The sequence below is a fragment of the Podarcis raffonei genome, chromosome 5 (genome assembly GCF_027172205.1).
Source record: "Podarcis raffonei isolate rPodRaf1 chromosome 5, rPodRaf1.pri, whole genome shotgun sequence".
Taxonomy (NCBI): Eukaryota; Metazoa; Chordata; class Lepidosauria; order Squamata; family Lacertidae; genus Podarcis; species Podarcis raffonei.
In genome coordinates this window covers 98,294,019-98,318,477 of record NC_070606.1, presented here as the reverse complement: position 1 = coordinate 98,318,477, position 24,459 = coordinate 98,294,019, and the positions used below count along the sequence as shown (strand labels likewise).

At 46.1% G+C, this 24,459-nt stretch overlaps 1 protein-coding gene across 1 annotated transcript; it reads left to right on the top strand.

Annotated features, from left to right (window-relative positions):
- The first annotated feature begins 681 nt into the window (after nt 1–681).
- On the top strand, nt 682–19,867 carry FYTTD1 (forty-two-three domain containing 1). The gene is made up of 9 exons (XM_053387381.1): nt 682–857; nt 7,593–7,724; nt 8,757–8,902; nt 11,375–11,487; nt 11,799–11,895; nt 14,419–14,480; nt 17,689–17,763; nt 18,033–18,159; nt 19,640–19,867. Exons 1-9 carry the CDS (start codon nt 779–781, stop codon nt 19,733–19,735), a joined length of 927 nt encoding a protein of 308 aa, XP_053243356.1. The 5' UTR covers nt 682–778; the 3' UTR covers nt 19,736–19,867.
- Nucleotides 19,868–24,459: the final 4,592 nt, after the last annotated feature.

Here is a 24,459-nt window from a genome sequence, read left to right as displayed (position 1 = left end):
TAAAGCGAGATGAGCGCCACAACCCCAGAGTCATCTGCAACTGGACCTAATGGTCAGGGGTCCCTTTACCTTCTACATGCCAAACACTCCTACACTGTGACATATTTGTGATGTATCGATGATGCTGTTGAAAAATATATTATGGGAAATGGGGAGAGGTCTTAAAAGGTCACACAATCTCATGCTTGGGGTTGCTACTCTCTGTGCGTTTGAACCTTGTTGCAACAAATAAAGACCAGGTCTACTGACCGCTGTTTGCTTCTTTAACTTGGCTGGAGACTCCTCCTTTTGTTGACCAGAGACCCGCGGGGAGTAGCACCCCGACAAGCTGGACAGCAGAGTAAATCCGCACCCCAAGATTTTTCCTAATCAGCTTCATTTATATTTTATTTTATATTTTATGTTTAATTTGCTTTTAACTTGTTCTTATCTCTTTAGGATTTCATTGCCAGGTTTTATGTTGCGGAGCGCGTTACGGTACCTCCTCCTATGCGCTCAGCTCGGCGAACTACGGTACTCCCCCCCCCCCCGAGCGTCGCCGAAGTCGCTCGGCTCGCGCAAGCGCAGCAACGGCCGACGGCGGACCCCGCTCCTTTCCCCGCCCCGTAATCGGCTCTCGCGCCCGGAGGAGGCGTTGGGTTCCGTCACGCGGGTGGAGAGCTCGAGCGTGGCGCATGCGTCCAGCGCGCCCGGCGCATGCCCAGAAAGGGGAAAGAGCGAGGAGCTTCTGTGGTGCTGCTTTCCTCGCTCTCGGTCTTGTGTTTTGGGAGCGGCGGCCATGAGCGGCTTCGGCGCTGGCGGAGCCCCGCTGAGGAGCGTCAGCAGCGAGACGCTGGAGAAAATCGACATGTCGCTGGGTGAGGGAGGCCGGTCAAGTGGGCGGCGGCGGCGGGAGGGGGGGTCAAAATGGGGGCGGGGCTTGGGAGCGGGGAGCCGAGCGAGGGATGCTCGGACCGAACCATGTCTGCTCTTTGGGGAGGGGGGAGAAGGAGGAGAGGGGGCCGAACCAAAGGGAGCAACGAAGGGGGGGAGACAGTTGGGAGAGTTCGGCGGGCGGGGGAGCCTAAGGAGTTAGGGACCGAACCTTGGGGGCCGCGGCAGGTGACGGGGGCGGGGCTGAGAGGCGGCGCCGGGGAAGATCGGGGGAACCTCCCGCTGCAGGAGCAGAATCGGTAGCATTTATTGATACCCTGCCTTTTCCTCCTGGCAGGGACTCCGGTAAAAATATAAGCAGCTTAAAAACTAGAAAAGCGAGTTGAGAAAAACGATTGAACGTTAATTTAATAATAATAATAATAATAATGATGATGATGATGATGATAATTTATACCCCGACCATCTGGCTGGGACCCCCAGCCACTCTGGTCGGCTTCCAACAAAACACTAAAATACAATAACCTATTAAACATTAAAAGCTTCCCTAAACAAGGCTGCCTTTAGATGTCTTCTAAAAGTTTGGTAGTTATTTTTCTCTTTGACAACTGGTGGGAGGGCGTTCCACAGGGCGGGCGCCACCACCGAGAAGGCCCTCTGCCTGGTTCCCTGTAACTTGGCTTCTTGCAGCGAGGGAACCACCAGAAGGCCCTCAGTGCTGGACCTCAGTGTCCGGGCAGAACAATGGAGGTGGAGACGCTCCTTCAGGTATACAGGACTGAGGCCGTTTAGGGCTTTAAAGGTCAGCACCAACACTTTGAATTGTGCTCGGAAACATACTGGGAGCCAATGTAGATCTTTCAAGACCGGTGTTATGTGGTCTCTGCAGCTGCCCCCAGTCACCAGTCTAGCTGCCGCATTCTGGATTAATTGTAGTTTCCGGGTCACCTTCAAAAGTAGCCCCACATAGAGCGCATTGCAGTAGTCCAAAAGATATACACTCATATCTCTGGTTAAAGTAGCTTTGGGTTGAGCGTTTTTGGATTGAGCAGCGACCTGGAAGTAACAGAACGTGTTACTTCCGGTTTTCGCCGCTTGCGCATGCGCAGACGCTCAGTATGACATCAAGCGCATTCGCAGACGCGGCGAATCACGACCTGCGCAGATGCGGGTTGCGTTCACTTCAGGATGCGAACACGGTCCGAATGGATCCTGTTCGCATCCAGAGGTACCACTGTATGTATGTACCTCTGTGTAATAAATGAGATCTATGAAAAACACAATGGATGGTTACAATAAAAACAGCACAGCACCAGCTGAAAAGCAGTCGGTTCCCCAAAGCCTGTTGGAACCAGAAGGTTCCTGCTGGGAGGGAGCCAGTCTAGCTTCTCTTCTCTTTCATTTGAGGAAATACACTGTCATAGAATTGATGAGTTGTACCCCAAGGGTCATCTAGTCCAACCTCTTTGTAATGCAGGAATCTAATTTTTAGAATACTGTAATATGCTTTCGAATAGGTTTCTGCTGCTGCTGCTATGAGGAGGAGGAGGTAGGTTAGAAAGTGCCATCTATTGCTATCATTAGTACTATTAATTGCATGTATATCCTACCTTTTCCTCCAAGAAGCTCAAAGTGGTGTACATGGCTCTCCCCCGCCTCTCCTAAACCCCACAACAACCGCCATGAGAGGTAGGTTGGGCTGAGAAGTCACCCACTGAGCTTGATGGCCAAGCAAGCGTTTGAATCTTGGTCTCCCAGGTCCTAGGCCAACAAGCTAACCACTGCTCCACACTGGCTTTCTACGTACGTGCCGCTGTTGAAAGTATAAGAAGACAGATCTCTATCACCAGGCACTTAAAATCTGTAAATCAACACAGACAAGAGGAGGAGGAGATGGTGTTGCGTGTAAGAAGAGAATGTGCTTGTTTTGTAGCTGTGTGCTTAAGGGTGTGTGCCAAAGGCTTCGTGGCACATATATTGTATTTTTTAATATAGATTTGTTTGTTTCTTGCCCAGTAATTACTTATTGATGGGCAGCCCTTTAAACATAATAAATAAGAATAATAAAATCTGAGTGACATTTGCTGGAGGGAGGAACTGGGTGAAGGCTGGCACCTTAAATGCCCCATTTGTATGATTAATAATTATAGATTTATAGGCTTCCTGGGAACACCTGCTTGAAGCTTGTAGCCTGCACTTTAAAATTTAAAGTCAAAATTGGGCCTGGATAGAAAGAAGCAGCCAATGAAAACGATGGGAGTCTCTTAAATTGCTGATAGTAATCAGGAAGCAATTGAACTTCCTGGATTGTCTTTAAAGGCAGACCCACATAAAGAACATTATAGCAGTCCAGCCTGGAAGAACCAGGGCATGGATTGCCGAGGTCAGGTTTGAGTTCTCCAGGTAAGGCTGCTGCTGGGACATCAGCCAAGTCTGATTAAAAGCAGTCCTTGCTATAATCCACCTGGATATCCAACACTGTATATCTGCTTCTTCAAGGAACAGTATCAACAACATGATGCCTGACCTTGGGTTGCAAGTCTCCTGACCAAGTACCTCCAAACTGATGACTCCTTCGCCTTCAAAAACTCTCTTACTGTAACTAATACATAAGGAAGGGATTATCAAGCTTTTCCTGAGAGCATATTGGCAAACTGGAGAAACTGTCACGGGTACCACATGGGCACAAACACACATACACATTGTAATCAAGCACACAGAACCCACAACCTTCTCTTTTGGCTGCAGTAGAATGCTTCTTACAAGCGTAATTCCAGCGGGCACAAGAAATGACAATAAAGATATTATTATTATTATTATTATTATTATTATTATTATTATTATTACTAAACCCTGTGGGCACCAGGGAAGGCGATCTGTGATATACTATGTATGTATGTATGATACAACTGTATATTTTTGTATATAATGAGATATCTCCATTGACCATCCTAACCGTAAATCTTTTAATGATGCGTGCAAATCTGCAGATTTGTTGCTGTGATTTTATTATTATATATTAGGGGAGTTGCATAAGTGCATTGAGTTGATGTTCCACCTCTGTTGACCTAGAACTAAAAGCGGAAGATGCCTTTAAAATACGGCATCATCGCTGGCTGTAGTGTCCTGTTCAACAAGTTGCTGACGTGTGATTATATTCCATCACGGCACAATCTCCTGTTCTGCAGCAAGAAGCTGTGGAGGGTCAGACCAGTGTCCCTCTCACTTCATAGGATTACTTTGCTAATGTCCATATCCTGGTTTTTCAGGATGTGTTTCATGCTGTAAAGTGTGTTAACAGGAGGCGCAGGGTGGGGATGGGGATGCTGAAAGACACGTGGACTTGGGAATGTGAAACTTGCACCAGTGGGGACTTTTAGCTGACGTAGAACCAAGCGCTGCCTTACATGTGTATCCAAACCCTCTGAAGTTTCTGAGTGCCTTCACAAAAATTACACAAAAGAATTTCTTATAAAGCATTAAATGTGATTTTTGTAATAAAGTGCAGCAGCATACATTTATAGTTCTAACACAACCACACTTCTCAGTTAAAGAAATAGAGAGTTCTATTCTAAAGGGGGAATAGCTCTGAAAGTGGAGATAGGTGCTCCTGAAATGTTGTGTTTGTAGGTGATAGAAGAGATGGGACCCAGGCATTGAGCTCAGGAGTCTATGCAGTGAGTTCAGATCTTTATTAGTAAAATAGGATCACGGGCATAGACCCTTCACCAAGCCTTAGTTCTGAAGTTTAAAGATGTTCCTGGTGTGTGCAGAATGGTTGCTCGGAGGAAGAGAGAGCAGAGGGGAAACTTCAGACAGCATTGTAGAAGGTGGTCAAGGAGCCTGAACTTTAATAAGTGTGTTTTAGGTGAATTGGCATGGTGACCAATGAGAAGGGGTCAAAATGAGGGAATGAGAGTGGATAGGGTAAAATTCAGGTAGGTGTGCTTGGTCATAGGGGAGGAGTTTCTGGAGAAGACCTCAGTGATGTAATAGGGAAGGTTCTGCTAAAAGGTGGATTTGGGCATGTAAACAAGGATGACCCATCTGGAAGGTTTCCTTTGTGGATGGTCCTCCTGAATAGATTTACCTATCAAGGACAATGACTATGGCAACAGATTCCTGATGCGTCATTCTGTCTTACCTGCGGATGTCTTGTGTCCATCACCAGGGGTCCTTTACCTTTTTTACCTTTACATTTCTATAGAATTTCTGGTTGATGGAGGAAGCTTTCCCCTGAGCTACATGTAGAGGCTTTTATGTGCAAAAAGCCAGCCTTCTGGCCTTCTCATTTACCTATCATTTTACTTTATTCCCATTACTGCATCCAGACTTCTTGGTTCGTCACTCTGAACTTTCTGGATCCTCATGATCTCGCTGGCAAGAAGGATTTGCATAGATACAGTAAATCATTTTGTTAGAGGAGGTCAAGGCAAAAAGGTCATTTCCAGTGGCCCTTCACTTTAGCCACACCCATCTTTGGTTGACCACCGAACACAAACTGCAGACTACCAGCAAAAGCATCGTAAGAAGTGTCATTGCTGTGTTTGATTCCTTACTCCTCAAGACGAGTTAATCTGAAATTCTGCCCTTGTGCCTTGGGTTGCTGTGTGTAACAACATCCGCTGGAATCCTCTGTACCTTCTGAAACAAACTTTGTGCCGATAGTATACCAGTCAGAGGCTTCCTCCTGCAGTGTGATATGTTCAGCTGGTCTACAGTTTAGAGAGCATGTGTGGTAGTGCAAAATGACCTTAGTGAGAGAGCCAATGAGTTCTCTTGGGAGATGTGTATTTGTCTTGGGGGCTGAGGGTGGAGCTAGTCTCCCTGAATTTTTTTAATTTATTTTTTTTCGGGGGTGGTGGGTATTTATGGGGCAAGGAAAGTATTGGCTTTGGGAGCAGTCAGGTTATGTGTGCTTGCTGGCTTCAAATTTGACTTAGATGCGAATTTGCTGAATCCCCTCGGACACGTTCGCTAAACTCTGTTGTAAGAATGATGCTGTTACACAGCAGTTTCACTGCAGAAGTGATTGCAATGATGGCGACGACTCCTGAACTTTGGGAGTCAGTTTCTCATTTTGAAGTTGAATCAAATGCAGGCTAACAATGTGTTTAGGGATGAAGTAATGGTGCTGAATGAATTATAGCAACTCTTGCGAAAAGAAAACTGGGGCATTCTGAATTACTGACAGAATTCATTATCTTAGTGCTTGTGGGTGCAATATATGTTCAGAGACGTGGAAGGGCTCTTGGTTTAAATTTTAATGGCCATGCTTTTGCAAAGATTTTTATTTATTTGCTGTTAGATTGCTGTCCTGCAGCCTTCAGCACTTTCAAGGCAAATGAGGATTCAGAACGGCCTCAAATTGAAGAAATATAAGATTCTATTGTGTCACCCTATAGATTCTGCAGTGTACACCGTGTGTAAATCTCATGGGATTGAAGCAGGCTTCTAAAAGGAGTTCAGCTTATCACAAATATGTGATAAATGCAATTTTCAGAGTGCTATCTGGCTGTGTAGCACTCTGGGCAATACACTGGGCTAAACTAGTAACAGAACTCACCTAACCCCATTTTAAAAAGAGCAGGCGTGAAGAGCAGGGATTACAAGACATATGAAGCAGCCTTTCATTGTCAGGTTGCTGACCGTCTGGACCACACTTGACTGGCAACAGCTCTCAGGTCCCCAGAAGAGCATTTTCCTCTACCTGTGAGATGCCAGAGGTTGAACCTGGGGATTTCTGCATGCAAGGAGCGTGTGCCGTCACTGTACTGTGGCCACTCCTCAGATGGCGAGATTGTGCTTTCTCACAAGCATCATACATGGCAGTGGACGCTGCATTGCAGCTAAACCTAATTTTGTATGTATAGAATCATAGAATAGTAGAGTTGGAAGGGGCCACGAGGGTCATCTAGCCCAACCCCCTGCAATGCAGAAATCTTTTGCCCAACATGGGGCTTGAACCTATAACCCTGAGAGCAAGAGTCTCGTGCTCTACCGACTGAGCTATTTGGCAGGAATAATGTATGTATATAGCACCATCTATGCACATGGCTCTCTACAGGGATGCGGGTGGCGCTGTGGGTTAAACCACAGAGCCTAGGACTTGCCAATCAGAAGGTGAGCGGTTCGAATCCCCGCGACGGGGTGAGCTCCCATTGCTCGGTCCCTTCTCCTGCCCACCTAGCAGTTCAAAAGCACGTCAGAGTGCAAGTAGATAAATAGGTACCGCTCTGGCAGGAAGCTAAACGGCGTTTCCGTGCACTGCTCTGGTTTGCCAGAAGCGGCTTAGTCATGCTGGCCACATGACCCGAAAGCTGTATGCCGGCTCCCTCGGCCAATAAAGCGAGATGAGCGCCGCAATCCCAGAGTCGGTCACGACTGGACCTAATGGTCAGGGGTCCCTTTATCTTTACGCACATGGCTCTCTACAGAGAAGTGTGACAGACCCAGGGCCCTGTTGAAACAAGGGAGGGAGGCTGGCTGAAGACAAGGACTGAATTAATCCCATTACACAATTCCAGAAAGGTTCTCGATTCCAGAAAAGTTTCTAAAGGTTTACAGATCTCTTCCGGGAGTTTACTTAACAAACTTAAGAGTTTACTTAAGTGAAAACCTGAGGCTTTTTAAAAATAACAAATCATGCATGGGTTCCTGTTTTGGTCCCCCACAGTGAGAAGTGTTCAGTACTTAAATTCTCGCTATGTGTTTTGCAGATGATATAATTAAACTGAATAAGAAAGAAGAGAGGAAGCAGTATTCTCCCAGAATGAAGAGGGGGCTTCAACAGGCTGGCAAGCGGCAATTCCGGATGAGGAGAACCAAATGGGGAATCCAAGAGTACACAGGTAGGTAGTTTTGCTTGCTTTTTTCCTGAAACACCGGGGACATATTTTGTAGCGGGACAGTAAAATGTCAAGGTTGTTTGAGACCTGCCTTTTTTTAAAGGCAGGTGATAAATAACATTTTCCTTAATATATACTCAAAATTAGAACAGCCTGCACAGGTTTATGCGCTAAGTAATACATAATGCATTTTGCCCTCTTAAAAGAGTAAAGTATTTTTTGGAACATTTTTACCCTGTCTTTCACCCAGGGTCTTCCAGAGTGACTTACGCACCATCATTTAAAACAAGACAGTCTCTTGCCTGCGGGCTTACAATCTGCCCGACACAACACAAAACAAAAAAGGGATGGTTAGGGAGGAGGAAAAAAACAGACCCACGCACCAGTTTTTCAAGTTAAATAGAAGTTATTAAAATGATGAACTGGATTAGAAACAGTGTGGGATCAGGAGGACCCCGATGGAGTTTGTCTTGTTGCTGAACTTACGAAATGGCTCTGCCTCCCATCCCTGTATAAGAATTGTGATGCACTGTCAACCCAAGTTATTTTTTTCAATATTTTTGATACTTGCAGCAGCCAGCCAGATGTTTTACAAAGGTTTACCGGCAAGACTTGAGACATAATCCTCCTTTGGTGTTAAGCCCCAGCATCTGGTATTGGGGAATGGAATCCCTTTGATAATGAAAGCCGTGTTTTTTGGTGTTGTTGCTATGAGATGTGGATGGAGCTGTTCCCCTGTGTGCCAATTTATCCTCTTCAAGTATCTTTGCTAGGGAGCCACAGACCTCTGTGGCAACGATTTCCATATGCTGACTTGCTCCTGGATATGCATACAAGTTTAGATCTGCTAAGAAAACAAGGGTTTTTATTAATTTCCTCCCAGATTTTTTCTAAAATAAATATGGAAGGGGAACCCCTCCCCCAAATATATTTTTAAAAGCTCTGCCTGTGCTCCTTCACTAGTCTTGACCAAGGCATGTTTACTTGCTTCTGTGCCACTGGCCCACTTTTTGTCTCCTATTTATGCCATTTCAGGTTTTGGAAAGAACCGTTTAGGACGCAGAAAACGGGTGGCTGGAAAGAGGCCTCCCTATGGAGTCAAAACCGGGCTAGCGGCAAGGAAAGCTTTGGGCTCTCGCAAAGGCATCAGCCCCCTCAACAGATCGCCTCTCAGTGAAAAGGTATGTGTGCGGGCTTTGAGGCAACAACGTACCCATCTTTTTTTCTGGGCAGCAGTGTAAGAATGCCTCTGCCTTGAGGTGGGATCTGGTGGAGTTCCTCCCCTCTCAGCACCCCCTTTTCCGAGAGTGCAAGGCTTCATCCATGAATGGAGCAGCTGCACTGGGTCTCGTTCCATGTATTCCGCTCTCTTTCTATGGGCAGAGGTGCTCTCTGTTGGGATACTGCCAGGGAGATAAAGTCCATCTGAGCCCCCAAGCTCCTTGCTGGACGATCCATCGACCTCCCGTAGTCACGCAGTATCATGCAATTTTAGCGACACGAAGCCTCAGGCTTGTGCACACTCTATCAGCAGAATTCACACAGCAAAAGTTGCACAGCAGGACAGCATATTTACAGTTTATTCGGTGTAGGTCAGAACAAAAGGAGACATGACCGTCTGCTCCGACTGCTCAGGCAAAACAGCAGAAAACGAAAGGAACAGACAACATAAACATCCTGTGAGACAGGAAATTACGCAGGCTGTGACACAAACATCCTGCTCCCTTTTAAGGTGGAACGGAAATATCCTAACAGTTACCTCCAGTAACACTCTGAGGCAAGTGACTACTCTTTCCAACTGAAAGTGTGTGGTTTGCACCAAACTATGATGGGTTTTTTTTCTGAGCCAAAGGAAATCCAGAGGGGCAAAGGTGAGAGCCAGTTTCCTTTCCTGGAGGGGGGGGGAGGGATCCTTGCATTGGGTGGTCCACTTGCTCTGCTGGCAGTAAATTGCAGTTGGGAAGGGGCCGTCCGAGTGGGACAACTTCTCCCCAGATTCACTTCCTGATTAGACTGCAGGAGGAAACCAGAGGGGTTCCCAGCCACATGTGGCACTGTAGGGGACCCCCGAGGTGGCTTAAAACAATCATATGCCAAACAGCAAAACAAATAACATTAAAAATCCAATAGAAAGAAGGAAGAAATGAAAAATGCAAAGCAAAAGCAGGACACCCCCCCAAAAAATAAAACAACCCAGGCTGTTGTGTAGTCAGAAAGGCCCTGTGTTGTGTCCCCACTAATTGCACCTCTGGCGGGCTAGAGTTGTTCTGACCCTTGCCCTGGCAGGTGGAGTTGGGGAGGCAGGACATTTCTGTGTTCTCTAAGTTGTAGGCAACCAATGAGTAATATGGCAAGCGTGAATAGATGGGCTAGAAAAAGCAATATTGTGCCCTAGCAATTCTTTCGGACTAACTTACAAGGGTCACTTAAGCATGACTTTCACTTTCCTCAGCTTTTGTGAGCTGTTGGAGAATCGTTCACATAGTATGTGTCACGCGACACTTTTATTTTTGGACTTTGACCATTCCGTCCCGCACTTGTCAAGGAAGCTTATGAAGTTTACAAATAGTAAAAAGTCGCAGCCAAACCAACATGCCTGGCAGCAGATTAGTAGCAGATGATCTGCAGATTGAGATGCTAAAGCAGCTCTGCTGGCCAGAAGCAGATTTTCGAAAGGCAGACGAAACAAACTTCCATACTTCACCCCAGTATGGAGAAACAGCACATTGAGTGGCTAAACGTAAAGGCACAAAGATGCATCGACTGTACTTCACCCCATCCAAAACAGAAGAGACTTTCTGTGAAGTCCTATATCCAGATGCCCATTCATTATCTATGCAAGGTGCCTTGCTTAAAATAATGAGGTTTCAGTGGCCCAGATGGAGAGCCGAGATGTCCTAAATGCAACTGGAGAAAACATCTAGCAGGCCTTATGAAATGTGTATATACACATGAAGGGCCATAGGTATGTGTGGGGCATAAGCAGTTCAGGCACCACCACAGAGAGGGCTCTTTCTCTGGCCCCGATCTGCTTAACATCCACCATACTTGGGACACAGAGAAAGACCCTCCTCTCAGATACTGGGGCAGGGGTGGGCTGGCAGGGGAGATGGTGGCATTTCTACGCTAACTTTATTGCTCCTGTTTTAAGTTACCCCTCGTTCAGCTGCTCTGTTTGGATATTGCAGGGTTTTTAAATTTAATTGTGCTTGCGTTGTGAGCCATCTCAAAGAAAGGTAGGGTATAAATATATTAATGAAGCAGAGAACCTGGTACCTTTCAGATGCTGGATTACAGCTCCCATCAGCCCCAGCCAGCATGGCAGATGGAGTTTGAAACAATCCATAGTGCATCAGGTGGCAGAGACAGTTTTTGGATGAGAGTTAGCATTTGTCCATAATCCGAGTAGACCCGTTGCAGTCCGTGAACGTAATGGCTCTACCCTAGTTGGATATCACACAGAGGCTGCAATCCTAATCCTGCACACCTGGGAGGAAGCACCATTAATTTCTACAGTGCTTGCTTCTGAGTGGACATGATTAGGATTGCGCTATTAGTTAAGCAGCTTCTGAACGTCTTGGGTTTTTTGCTGCAACAGACTAACACTGCTGGAAATGTGTGGACCTAATTTTTTAACATCTCTCTTCCTGAAGAACATACAGCGGGACTACTCGGTTTTGAAAAGGAAGACCACCGTCCAAAGACAATCTGAGTTGCAGAGAAAGCAAGGAGCCATTCTCAGGAGGCCTACTTTGTTAAACAGAAGGTGAGAGCCATATGCCGTTTGCAAAGGTCTTGTGCCTTGAATGCTTTGCCTGCCTTTGCCTCGAACTCTGACTGTGCTGCTTCCTTGCCTACAAAAATGGAGGATGGGGAGTGGCATGTGGGGAAATGAGCATTGCTTGCTCCATCTGCTTTTGTTCCTGATCCTCCCACCGCTGGCATACAGCCCTTGGAAGGTTTCCTGGAACATAACGCGTCCCATCCGTGCTTTAGATTGTGATCTCCTCGGGGCACGGCACTTGCATCACCCTGTCACATTGATGGTGCTGACGATTCTTTGTGGATGTTTTACAGAACCAACATACAGTCTCCTTCTGCCCGGATCGGGAATAAGCTCTACCAGCAGAAAGACGCACGCCAAGCCACTTTCCTTTTTAAGAGGGGCCTGAAGGTACTGTAGGAGGCTGAGCGAGAGTGCTGTTCTCTTCCCCTGCACCTCTCTATTTGACATAATCTGACCATCTGGATAGAGTTTGAAGAAAACTTGGCTAAAGTTTTGTGTTTTATATATAGCTATGTTCTCCTTCAGATACTACTTTTCATTAGATCTTAAGGTTTCGGTCATTGGCACTAAAAAAGTTGCGTATGTGCCTGTGTGCTATTTGTCGTGACGGCGCCTTCTGACGGCTGTATTAAAAACATCGGTGCAGGAAAAACTCGGCCATGAGCTAATTTGAGAGAGAGCAGAAGCCCTGTTCTCACTGAACCAGGCATCCAGCTCTGATGATAATGCAGACATACTTCTCCCCAGAGATCGTGACTTGATTTCTATGCTTGTGTGAAGCCAGGCTAGGAAATGCCTCTATAGAAGCCTGTGTAATTTATAGCCCTTCAGACTCCACTTTTGTGGGTTCCCCAGCAGCCACTGTTGTTCTGACCGAGTAAAGCTGTCTCCCAACATCACAGTGGTGTGTTTATTGAAGAAATCCATCCCAGAGCCTTCTTCAGCCTAAAGGCGTGATGGAATGCCAGAGATACAGTACCAGGACCAAACTTTCACACTCTTTGTGGATGCAAACTTGGAGAGTGCAGGGCATGCATAGACACAGCTCGCAGCTTAACAAAAGTTCTGAGCCCAAAAAAGGAGTACAAATTGGAGTTTCTACAGTCAGCGAAAGACTCGGAGTTCTCTGGAACGCCAGATAAGTTTGCAACAGGAGTGGCTGTTGAAGGGAGCACAAGTGGCTCTCCGCCTGCCCGCTTGGAACAAAGCTGGAGAATTATAAAGTGAGGCAGGGGGTCACATGCAGGGAAACGTGAGTGGTTTGAAGAAGCAGTTCAGGCAGGGCGAACGAAGGCAGGGAGGCTCAAAACAGTTTTGGGGCGGGAGAGCATCTTAGGCAGTGAGTTACCAGGCACACAGCTTAGCTACATATAGGTAAAGGTAAAGGGACCCCTGACCATTAGGTCCAGTCGTGACCGACTCTGGGATTGCGGCACTCATCTCGCTTTACTGGCCGAGGGAGCCGGCGTACAGCTTCTGGGTCATGAGGCCAGCATGACTAAGCCGCTTCTGGCAAACCAGAGCAGCGCATGGAAATGCTGTTTACCTTCCCGCCAGAGCCGTACCTATTTATCTACTTGCACTTTGAAATGCTTTTGAACTGCTAAGTTGGCAGGAGCAGGACTGAACAACGGGAGCTCACCCCATCGCGGGGATTCGAACCGCCGACCTTCTGATCGGCAAGTCCTAGGCTCTGTGGTTTAACCCACAGCGCCACCCGCGTCCCCATGCTACATATACATGGCTGGAAAGAGCAAGAGGCAGGGATGAAGCCAGTCTTGCTGGCTTGCAGAAGTGGGACCCACAGTGGCTGGTGCTGGCCAGTTGGGCATGTTGATTTTTTCCAGCTTTCAAATTCCAAAACTGAGGGGTGCTAAAAAGTTGTAACATGACTTGGAAATTCAAAAAATATTTTTGTTAACTAAGTATATAGTCTTATGTGGTAAGTAAAATGTGTGTGAAATTGCATAAAAATAAATAAAATGATTGCCAAGTACTTGCAGTTAAATTATGCAGTAGTAGTAGTATTTAAGCATTATCTGATATTGTCAGAAGGTAAATTTAAAGTTATTTGGTTTTTTTTCAAGAGCAGTTTATGTACTTTTTAATCAAACATAGATTTACCAAGCTAAATGTTGTCCAATCACAAAATAATAGCAAATTTGAGTTCCTTGCAACCAAAAATGTATTTTTAAGATCGCTCACTGAAGAAATTTGCAAAAATTAAGTTTCACCCCCTAAAATGACATCCCCTACTGGCCAGGTTTGGGGGCAGAGTGTAGACGGCACTTGAAGAAGCAGCAGCACTTCAGAATGGGATGGAGTGCGGGGAGGGGAATCTCCCACCAGTCGACTGACTTTGGGGTCCACTAAACCTCTTTAAGTGTTCGTTTTGTAGCTGTATGTTTTGTGTGTCGTTTTATTTTGAAATCTTCATATTGCATTTTTTGCTATTTGTATTCAAAATGGCTAACAATATGGTTAAATCCTAATAATAATAATAATAATAATAATAATAATAATAATAAATTATTTATTTATTTATTTATTTATTTATTTATTTATTTATTTATTTATGCCCCACCCTTCCTGGTTCAAAAACCAGGCTCAGGGCGGCTAACAACAAATTTAAAACACTTAATTATAAAAGTAGTATAAAATACAGTATAAAAACAAGAATAACAATAAAATTCAAAATCACTAATGCCTGTTTGTCATGCAAATCCCTTCATGAATCTCTGTAGAAACACTCACACCCAGAAACCCCAACCCTGTTGGAATGTGTTGGTCAGATTCCAGTGACCTAGACTAAGTCTATAGTTGTCTCCTGAATAACTCTTTCCTCCCCACCAAAAGACATCTTCAGCTTTCTCATTTTCTCTACCGGTATTTTCTTTCCCCCTTGGGCAGGTGCAGGCCCAAGTCCATCCAGAAGATGACCTAAGCGCCCAGGTCACAAACAGAAGTCGCCCGTAAGTGTTCCAGTTTATTTGGCAGAGCAGTTGTGGAGGCAGTAATGCATGTGTGTTGAGACTGTGGCTCCCCCCCTTTTTTTTGCAACCAAATATTCATGGGGCGTATCGAGGGCACTGGATGTCTGTCTGATTTGGGAGGTGGCCTTGGGGTGTTGCTGAGCTGGGAGGCAGGAGCAGTGGCCTGCTGCAGTGGTGGCAGGGAGCTTCAGAAAGGGTGGGCTTCCAGTGTAAATCAGGGATGGTCTCATATTCTGAACACACTGTCATAATATGGTATGTCACCAGTTCTGAAAATGAAACTGTTGTATGCCTGCCACTTGCTTGGGAAGGTTTTGTAGATATCCTCCGTACACTTTTAGTTGAGAGCAGGCCCCATAGAATTTCTGAAGCATGCATAGGACCAGACAGTGTGCAACTCATCCTGAAATGTTGAATGAACACCCTCTAAACGGCTGTGGAGAGCTTTGCAGGTTGGGATTGGGCTGCTGGCAGTGAGAAACAGAGCGTTTGTAGAGAGGAAAGTTGGTTGGTTGGGAATTGTAGAAAGCAGAGGTCTTTAATGCCCTGGTTTCTTCTCTGACTGCTCTCGGATCTGTAGCATATGTGCTGTAAGCAGCCCAGAGTAGCTGGGAAGACCCTGCCAGATGGGTGGGGAATAAGAATAAGAAGTGTTTAATGGGCAGTGTTGCTCAGTAACTGGTATGTCTCTGTTAACTAGATGCCTCATACCCAGCCTTGCGGAGGAATTTTAAGAAACAAAAAAATCAGTGCCATTTTTAAATCAGTAGTTTCATTGTGCTTTGTAGTATACAAGTGAGCAGGTCCCTGCCCCTAGGAGCTTACAATCTATCACTTGCCACAGGACAGGCAACAGAAGAAGAAGGGGAAGGAAGCAGGAGGCAGTTGTCAGTAGGTAGAGAATGTGGAAGGGGTTGTATCAAACAGTGTTTCTTCTGGTGGCAGAAGAAGAAAAGGGAGGGAAGTAATTTCAGTGATGCACCATCTGGTCTGGAAGATCCCCCAAACCCGTAGAGCAGATTTATGGGGGGTGGGAGGCTGCAAGCGTTAAGAGGAAATCACAAGAAAATTGCTTCCTGCCCCATTCTGGTGTTGAAAGCCTTACCATAAGCTGAGCAGTGCCACCAAACTCAGCCGGACGGTTTCTGAACTCCTGCTGATCTTGACTACCAACCAGCCTCTTTCGCTCAAATGGTGGTAGCTTAAAATCGCAGTCTAATTTGCTTTCTTATAAAACAGGGGACTTTTTGCTGTGGCTACTTCTGCATTCTGGATGAAGCTACCTTCCTTATTGGACTTGTTTGCTAAGAGGAAACAGGAGCTGCTTCCAGAAAAAGGAGAGTCGCCGAGTGCTCTGGAGCATGTGCACATGCGTGTGTTTAGGGACAGCGGCCTCCCACACAGGAACAGACTGTGCAGAACTGCAACCTTTTTGAAAGAAGTGTAACAGCTCGCTGGACCAAGCCAGTGGCCCATCTAGTCCAGCTTCCTGTTCTCACAGTGGCCAAGCAGATTCCCCAATGGGAAGCCTGCAAGCGGGATCTGAGTACACACCCCGGCTTGTGATTCACAGCAGCTGGCATTCAGACGCTGGGGGCCTCCATCAGAGAAGGGAGAACATAGTCATCATGGCTAGTCGCCATCAGCAGCCTTAACTCATTGAATTTGCCAATAATAATAATAATAATTTATTATTTGTACCCCGCCCATCTGGCTGGGTTTCCCCAGCCACTCTGGGCGGCTTCCACAAAGACCAAAAATACACTAATATGTCATACATTAAAAACTTCTCTGAACAGGGCTGCCTTAAGATGTCTTCTTAATGTCAGGTAGTTGTTTATCTCTTTGACATCTGATGGGAGGACGTTCCACAGGGCAGGTGCCACTACCGAGAAGGCCCTCTGCGTGGTTCCCTGTAGCTTTGCTTCTCGCAATGAGGGAACCGCCAGAAGGCCCTCGGCGCTGGACCTCAGCGTCCAGGCAGAACGATGGGGGTGGAGACGCTCCTTCAGGTACACTAGGCCGAGGCTGTTTAGGGCTTTAAAGGTCAATACCAACACTTTGAATTGTGCTTGGAAACATACTGCGAGCAAATGTAGGTCTTTCAAGACCGGTGTTATGTGGTCTCAGCGGCCGCTCCCAGTCACCAGTCTAGCTGCCACATTCTGGATTAGTTGTAGTTTCCGGGTCACCTTCAAAGGTAGCCCCACGTAGAGCGCATTGCAGTAGTCCAAGCGGGAGATAACTAGATCTAATCCTTTTAAAAAGCCATTCTTTTGAAAATCACTCTGCTTTTAGAAACTGGTGTCCTAGCATTGGTGGTCTGGCTGTTGGGTAAGGAAAGCCCTACATGCTGGGCCAGCTGTTGTCAAATGTTGTCTTGAGGAGCAGCCTCGAGCAAAGGGGAAATTGCTCAGGCCTTTGCTGGTACTGCTTCAGGTAAACTGCTGAGCTCCTGAAAAGGGTGCCCGCATCGGAGCCCACGGTAGATTAGTTAAGGCAGCCAGGAATGCAAGTAGCATTGGTTAAGCATTTATTGCCTTTATTGCCTTAAGCAATCAAAAATGGCTGTTGCTTGTCTAACTCTGACGTTTTGCACTATCAGTGAATTTATCTAAAGTGGAAATTTGAAGCAAACTGCCTGTACAGCTGGTCTTTTCAGAACACCCTTTAGCTCAGTGCTTGGGAACCTTTGGCCCTCCAGGTGTTGCTGAACTACAACTCCCATCGTGCCCTGCTCATTGGCCATGCTGGTTGGGGCTGATGGGAGTCCAGCAACATTGGAGGGCCACAAATTTCCTCATCCTGCTTTACCTGGGATCATAAAGTTTACGTTATGACCCATAGTTAAAACATCAGCTAGTGAGAAATCAGTGCTTATATAGCTTATGGAAACTGTTTTGAATGATTTTTTGAACATTTTCCACATTAGGACTATCCAGGTACAAGTTTAAAACTAGTTGTTCCTCCAAGCCTTTGGGTCTTTAAAATTGATGCTGATTCTGGAGATTATTATTTTATGGCTCCGATTTGTGCTTATAGTATGTGTATATTCAATTTTGTGGTGCGTAGTTTACGTTATGAGACACGCTGTGCTCCTGTGTTGGATGAAAGGCAGGATAGAAAAACTATGTGATATTAGCAGAGGATTTACTGGGTCAACTGGGTCTTGTGCTTTCCCAAACAGATGGCGAACATCCACTACAAATGGAGGGATTTTGACAGTATCCATTGACAATCCTGGCGCAGTCCCATCCCCCATGTGAGTAAAAGCAGCTTCATCTTGCGCTGGAATCTCCAGGCTGATGGGAATAGTGGTGGGAGCTAAGGAAAAGTACATGGCTGGTGAGAAACTGTGTTCATCACCCAGGTCCAGCCTTGCAACCGTAGCCTTATGTTAATTCACCCCCTTGCTTGCTGTGTTATTAGCTTGGAAGTAATAGGTAGTGTTTGTCTCCTCCGCTTTTACAGTTTGGTGAAAATCGACATTTCCGTTGACCCTGTTCAGTGTGCCCTGTGTTTTTTCCACAGTTCCTTGAAGCCAAGGCTGACCAGCACTCCTGTGCCTCCCTTCCTCTTGAAGAAGGACCAGTCGGAAGAGAAGAAGATTCCCAAAGGGGTCCCGCTGCAGTTTGATATCAACAGTGTCGGAAAGCAGGTTGGTTGCTTCCAGATAAAATGGGTGTGCATTGTTGACAATAAAACGGGCTCCATGGGTTCTTTATTGGACTTTGGATCTTGTCGTGGAATTGCGGAGCAGCCGAGTTCCTGTCTTGGACTGGCTGGATGCAGAGGACTGGTGAGAGGCACCATCCATGGAGCTGGATTGGAGTAAAAAACACTGTTCACTCACTTGGGAGCCCCTGGTTGGAGAGAGGCTGAACAAACTGTCCGTCAGGCCCTGCTGGGTCAAGAGGAAGAGACCATTGGGCCTGTTTGGTTCTTCCAGATAGTGACCCGAAGCATAGGAATGCGGTGTCTCCTCTGCTGCTTGCTGGGTTCTTCTTTGCGCTTTCTTGCAAGCAGTGTTAGAAACTGGGATGGAAGAGCTAGGGGCCAAATGGCTTCTAGGACCTGGGTTGTGGGCACGAAAGCAGAACATCTAGTCGCTACTGGGGGGTGGGGGCGTTGGCAACACTTTTTATTAATTTGATAAGCATGAACTAATACGTATGCAGTTCACATAAGCGATACATTGTTAATATCACATTTTTAGCAGAAATGGTTAATACATGTACAGAAAGGTAGCCGTGTTGGTCTGCCATAGTCAAAACAAAAAAAATTTTTTTCCTTCCAGTAGCACCTTAAAGACCAACTAAGTTAGTTCTTGGTATGAGCTTTCGTGTGCATGCACACTTCTTCAGATCAGATTTTTTTTTTTGTTTTGGTTAATACATGTTTAGTTTAGTGTTTACTATAAAAACATTGGTACCATACTTCAGTTTTCAAAACACTCTACAGTCATACCTTGGGTTACAGACGCTTCAGGTTGCCATATTTCGGGTTACAGACCTGCCGAAACCCGGAAGTACCAGAACAGGTTACTTCCGGATTTTAGCAGTCGCGCATACACAGAAGTGCAAAATTGCGCATGCGCAGAAGCGCCGAATCGCAACCCGTGCGTGCGCAGACATGCTGCTGCGGGTGGCGAACGCTGCGGGTTGCGAACGTGCATCCTGCACAGATCATGTTCGCAACCGGAGCGTCCACTGTACTCTTTAATGTTAAACTTCTTAACATATTGTCTATCCTTAACATAAATTTCGAGGCTTCAAAGCACATACATTTCAGTAATCCTTGAGTGTCAGCCAGGCGCAAAAAACGGCACCCAGACTTTTGGAGGTGCTCGCAAATGGAGAATCTTTAGGTGCAAAATGCTCCTGCTAATTTCGAACCCTGCATACGAGTGCTCCGAACACCTTCAGACTCTCCACACAATTAGAAGACTACTCTTTAATTTTTGTTTTCTCACCTAACCCACCAACCCGTATCTTATCCAAGGTCCCCCACTGTAGTTGAAGCTTAGCACGTGTGTTAAATGTGCTAGGGAAACTGGTTGAAATATTAACCAGGCACCATAATTTTGGCCTGCTTGATGGGTGGCTGCTGTACTGATTTACGTCCTCCTTTGTTCACAGACAAACATGACCCTCAACGAGCGCTTTGGGATCCTGAAGGAGCAGAGAACGGCTCTCTCCCAGAACAAAGGCAGCCGTTTTGTGACTGTGGGCTAGAGGGTCTGTTCAGGGGAACCCTATCTTTCTAAGGAACTGAACTAGCAGTGAGCCGAAAAATAAGTTGGACTTTGTGTCAAGATACTGAAAAACTGAATTTTGTTTTTAAACGGCTTCTACTCTGAATAGTTAAAAAGAGAACACCCTCACATGATAGTGGACCATAAAAAGAGAAAATTCAATGTTGCTTGGAAAACAGCGTCCTGTTGTCTGGACTGCAAGGGTCCACATAAGCTCCTGGACGAGGGGGGGGGCAAAGCCAGTTGTTCTTATTTTGGTTTCTTAAGCAGCCGACAGAGGTGGTGATTAATGCAGGGGTCAGTCTTTGCTCCACCCGCTCTTGCAAAGCTGTGTCATTTCATTTTGTGCCCCCTGGCTGCCGAAATTTGCTTAAAATGTTTGCAGCAGACAGCACTTGGCTGCTGCTGCTGCTGCTGCTGCTCGTCTTTCCGTTACTTCGGCTCACAGATCTTTCTTTCACTCAAGCTCTGCAGTTCATCTGGCTCTAGAAGCTAAATTGTTTGGCATCCGAGGCAGCAAGTAAGAATCCAGCTTTTCTTGGCGATGAAAAGGCGTAGCGGTCATTCTCGTCCCCTTAAGTGATAGAACAAGGCCTCCCATGAGGCCACAGCAAGAACCTAGTCCACATAGAATCATAGAGAAAAGACCATACAAGCTATTTCCCTCCTCTCTTTTTTTTAAAGCTGTGAGTTTGCTTCAGATATTCATCGGCTGAAACGATGCTTTGATGACCATTCAATGTTACTGGAACAGTTACTTTGGTTGTCGCTCTGTTGTGTTGTACAAATGTGGCACTTTTGTGACTCGTATACCTAGTGGCAGACCCACCAGGTGAGCATTGTGAGGTTCAAGGCACCTTCCTGTTGCTTCAAGGGATCAAAAGTGGTAGCGTCGCCATACAAACACACACACACACACTTACTTCATGTGCGCTGGATTTTGATTTCAACATAATTGCCTGTGAGGACAGCTCCTGCTTCCTGGATTTAAAATGTCCATAGTGGGTGTGTTGGGAGGCACACCTAGGTAAAAGGATGCCAGGTTTGCTCAGTCTCAGAAACCTGATATATGTAACTTGATCTTTGTTTTTCTTTGACATTTCTTTTAAAAAGTAGTTTATTGTGGAGATCAAAACAAATATTTGGCAGTAGCAAGGCTGCCTTTAGAGCAGTTTTTATGTAGTCATGCCTCCATGACAATTTAATGTTCATCATCTTCTGTTTTTAATTATTTGAAATACCTTCTATACCTTTGCAATGGGAAAAAAATGGAATATTAAAGTTCCTCCTTTTGTGTTGTTGTTTTTTACTCGGTTAGTAGGAATTCTGTTGAAGTCCATTAGAAATGAAGTAGATAAACATGCTTATGATCTTCCTGTGTTTGGTTTCTACCAGGATGTACTTAAAAAAAACCCTTTTGCATCAACATGGATGCAAAACATTGATGCAATGCATCTCAAGAGAGCTAGTTTGTATTTAAGGAGAATATGCTTTAAACTCTACCTTTGGGTATTTTTTTTTTTTTTTGGAGAAGTTAATACATTTGGATCTATTCTAAAGCTGTTGGACTTTTTAAAAATAAAAGTGTTACAAGTTTGCATTTGTGTGTACTTAGATATGAATTTTGCAGCTCCATATTCTTCAACAAAGGCCAACTTAGTACTTAAATCAGGAATACATGTTTAACGCTCCACTCTTCACAATCATCTTAACTCATGATCTGTGCCAGAAAAATGCAAATAATGTTGTTCTAATGACTGGTATACCATAAGCATTACTGCTTTCAACTGTCCCCTTATTCTCATAGTGACTGATAAAATTCATGGCACTACCAATGACACCTTTGGGATTTTAACATAAAGCTGAGACCTTAAGATCAAGGAAAGCACTGCTGGGTTAGGCCAACAGCCCATCTAGCCCCACATCCTGTATGTACTCACAGTGGCCAAACCAGATGCCTGTAAAAAGCCCCCAAGCAGAACTCGAGTGCAACAACACTCTGCCCTTCATCAGTTCCCAGCAAGTGGTAGTCGAAAGCATTGCTGCCTCAGAAAGTGGAGGTACCTTACTGGTGGTTGTGTCTTTGAAGGGGTAAAGGTAAAGGGACCCCTGACCATTAGGTCCAGTCGTAACCGACTCTGGGGTTGCACGCTCATCTCGCTCTATAGGCCGAGGGAGCCGGCGTTTGTCCGCATACAGCTTCCGGGTCATGTGGGCAGCATGACTAAGCCACTTCTGGAGAAACCAGAGCAGCGCACGGAAACGCCGTTTACCTTCCCACCAGAGCGGTACCTATTTATTTACTTGCACATGACGTGCTTTCGAACTGCTAGGTTTGGCAGGAGCAGGGACCGAGCAATGGGAGCTCACCCGTCGCGGGGATTCGAACTGCCGACCTGATTGGCAAGTCCTAGGCTCTGTGGTTTAACCCACAGCGCCACCCACGTCCCTTTTTTAAAGGGGTAATAATCTGCAAAATAACATGTTCCTACCTCCTGATTATTGCAAAGACAAACTTTCATGGAGAGAGGAATACCAGCATCTCTACCCAAAGCAATTGAGAAGGCAGCGTGTTTTAAGCCTGGCCAGTGTGAAAAGCCTTTTGATGTTTTAACCCTGTGTAAATTCCCAAAATGAACAGCTAACCAAGGAGGATCATCATGAGAAAAGGCTAAGGGGCAAGGTTGTGCAGGGGATAGCCTACAGGTTTAGGCCTTTGGGGGCGGCGGAATCATACAGTTATTGCTTTATCCAGTGGCGTAGCGTGGGTTGCCAGCACCCGGGGCAAGGCAAGTAATTTGCGCCCCCTAACCTGTGGATTTGCGCCCCCTAACCCTACAAATCTATGCCTATGAATGATGGTCCCTCTCTCTCTCTCTTTCTCATATTCCAATTGATTCCCATTTCCGCCGATCGATCCCCGAAGCTCTCACCCAGCGAAATTCGTGCGTAATTACGCTTCGCCATCCCTAATCCTGCCGCTTCCACCGGGAAATCATGATGGTGCGTTTCTCCTCTCCAAACTTTCCCCCGCCCTTTGCCGGCCGGCGCAGCCCTTTTGGCTACGAGCTCCCCTCCTTCTCTGCCTGCTTCCGACCCCACCTCCCCGCCCAGCCTCCCTACCTCCTGAAAAAAGGCGCGGCGCCGAGCAGGACACCCCCCGCGGCCATCGGAGAGAGGCGGGGCCGAGGGAGGCGAGCCAATGGGTGAGGCGGGGCGGGGTAGGTGGCCACGGGGCGGGCGCTGCCGCAGTCCTCGGGTGGGCAAGGTAGGAGCAGGCGGAGGCTGGCCGGCCGCTCTGACAATAGGGGCGGGCCAAGGGCACGACGCGGCTGGGCCCTCTGGACTCGCGCCCCCCCAGATGTTGCGCCCGGTGCGGCCGGCACCCCTGGCACCCCCCACGCTACGCCACTGGCTTTATCAAAGCTAATGCAGAGTTGAATCCCAGTTGGAGGGTGACATTCAGATGCAATTGTGAGCCAGTGTGGTGTAGTGGTTAAGAGCGGTAGTCACGTAATCTGGGGAACCGGGTTCGCTTCCCCGCTCCTCCACCTGCAGCTGCTGGGTGACCTTGGGCCAGTCACACTTCTCTGAAGTCTCTCAGCCCCACTCACCTCACAGAGTGTTTGTTGTGGGGGAGGAAGGGAAAGGAGATTGTTAGCCGCTTTGAGACTCCTGAAGGGGAGTGAAAGGCGGGATATCAAATCCAAACTCTTCTTCTTCAATAAGGTAGGTTTGCTGCTGCTGCCTGACCTTGGCAGAGGGAAAGCAAGCCTTGAAAATACTGATGTCCACAAGTCACTTGACGAAGATGAATGGGTTTAGGGATTCTCTTTTCTTTTTTTAATAATATTTATTACTTTTCCGACCATTTAAACACTACAAAAAAAAAAGAACAATACAATACAATACAAAAACACTACACAACACTAACACATTAAACTAACAAAACAGAACAAAAACAAACAAAAACAGTTTAAAACACCTCAAACATTTTCAATATCTTATCTTTCATTCACTTATTTCAACGACCTCCTCACACCTCCCTTTTTGTATTCCACTTCTGTTAATTGTTTCAGCAATTCCTTTCCATCGTCCTCTGTTTTCTATCCTATAATTATCTTAACACATTCTAACCTTATTTTTTCCTTTAATATTCTATTAATCTATTTATACTTAATTCCTTATAACATTTCTACTAAAGCCATATAACTTCCTTCCAACATTCTTCTAACATTCATTAATTTTACAATATTTCTGTAAATAGTCTTTAAACTTTTTCCAGTCTTCTTCCACCGACTCTTCTCCCTGGTCTCGGATTTTGCCAGTCATTTCCGCCAATTCCATATAGTCCACCAACTTCATCTGCCATTATCCAACACTTCAGTGTTTTCAAGAAGCAGCCATTCTCTCTGCCAGCAAAAAGCAGCTGGTTCACAACAAAGTTTAAGGTCTAGCAGGGCAAATCCACCTCCTTCGGGTTTAGGGATTCTCTCTGCTCTGACCACTCGGACCTCGTCCCAGTCAGCTGAGCAAGTTACAGTATGCAGAAGTATTTTCAGCAGAGTGAAGGTTAGGGGCTTAATGCAGGCCGAGCCAGAGATCTGCATCCTAAGCTGCTCATCTTGGCAGATCTTGCCATTGGTTTGCCCCCTTATTCAGTTAAATCCTGCTGACCTAGTAATGCAAAGGGATGCAGCTGTG

Excerpts from the sequence above, each read along its gene's own strand:
- FYTTD1 (XM_053387381.1), top strand. The coding sequence starts at position 779 with ATGAGCGGCTTCGGCGCTGGCGGAGCCCCGCTGAGGAGCGTCAGCAGC. Across the intron at positions 8,903-11,374 it reads GATCGCCTCTCAGTGAAAAG|AACATACAGCGGGACTACTC; the intron begins GTATGTGTGCGG and ends CTCTTCCTGAAG. Across the intron at positions 17,764-18,032 it reads GGCGCAGTCCCATCCCCCAT|TTCCTTGAAGCCAAGGCTGA; the intron begins GTGAGTAAAAGC and ends TTTTTTCCACAG.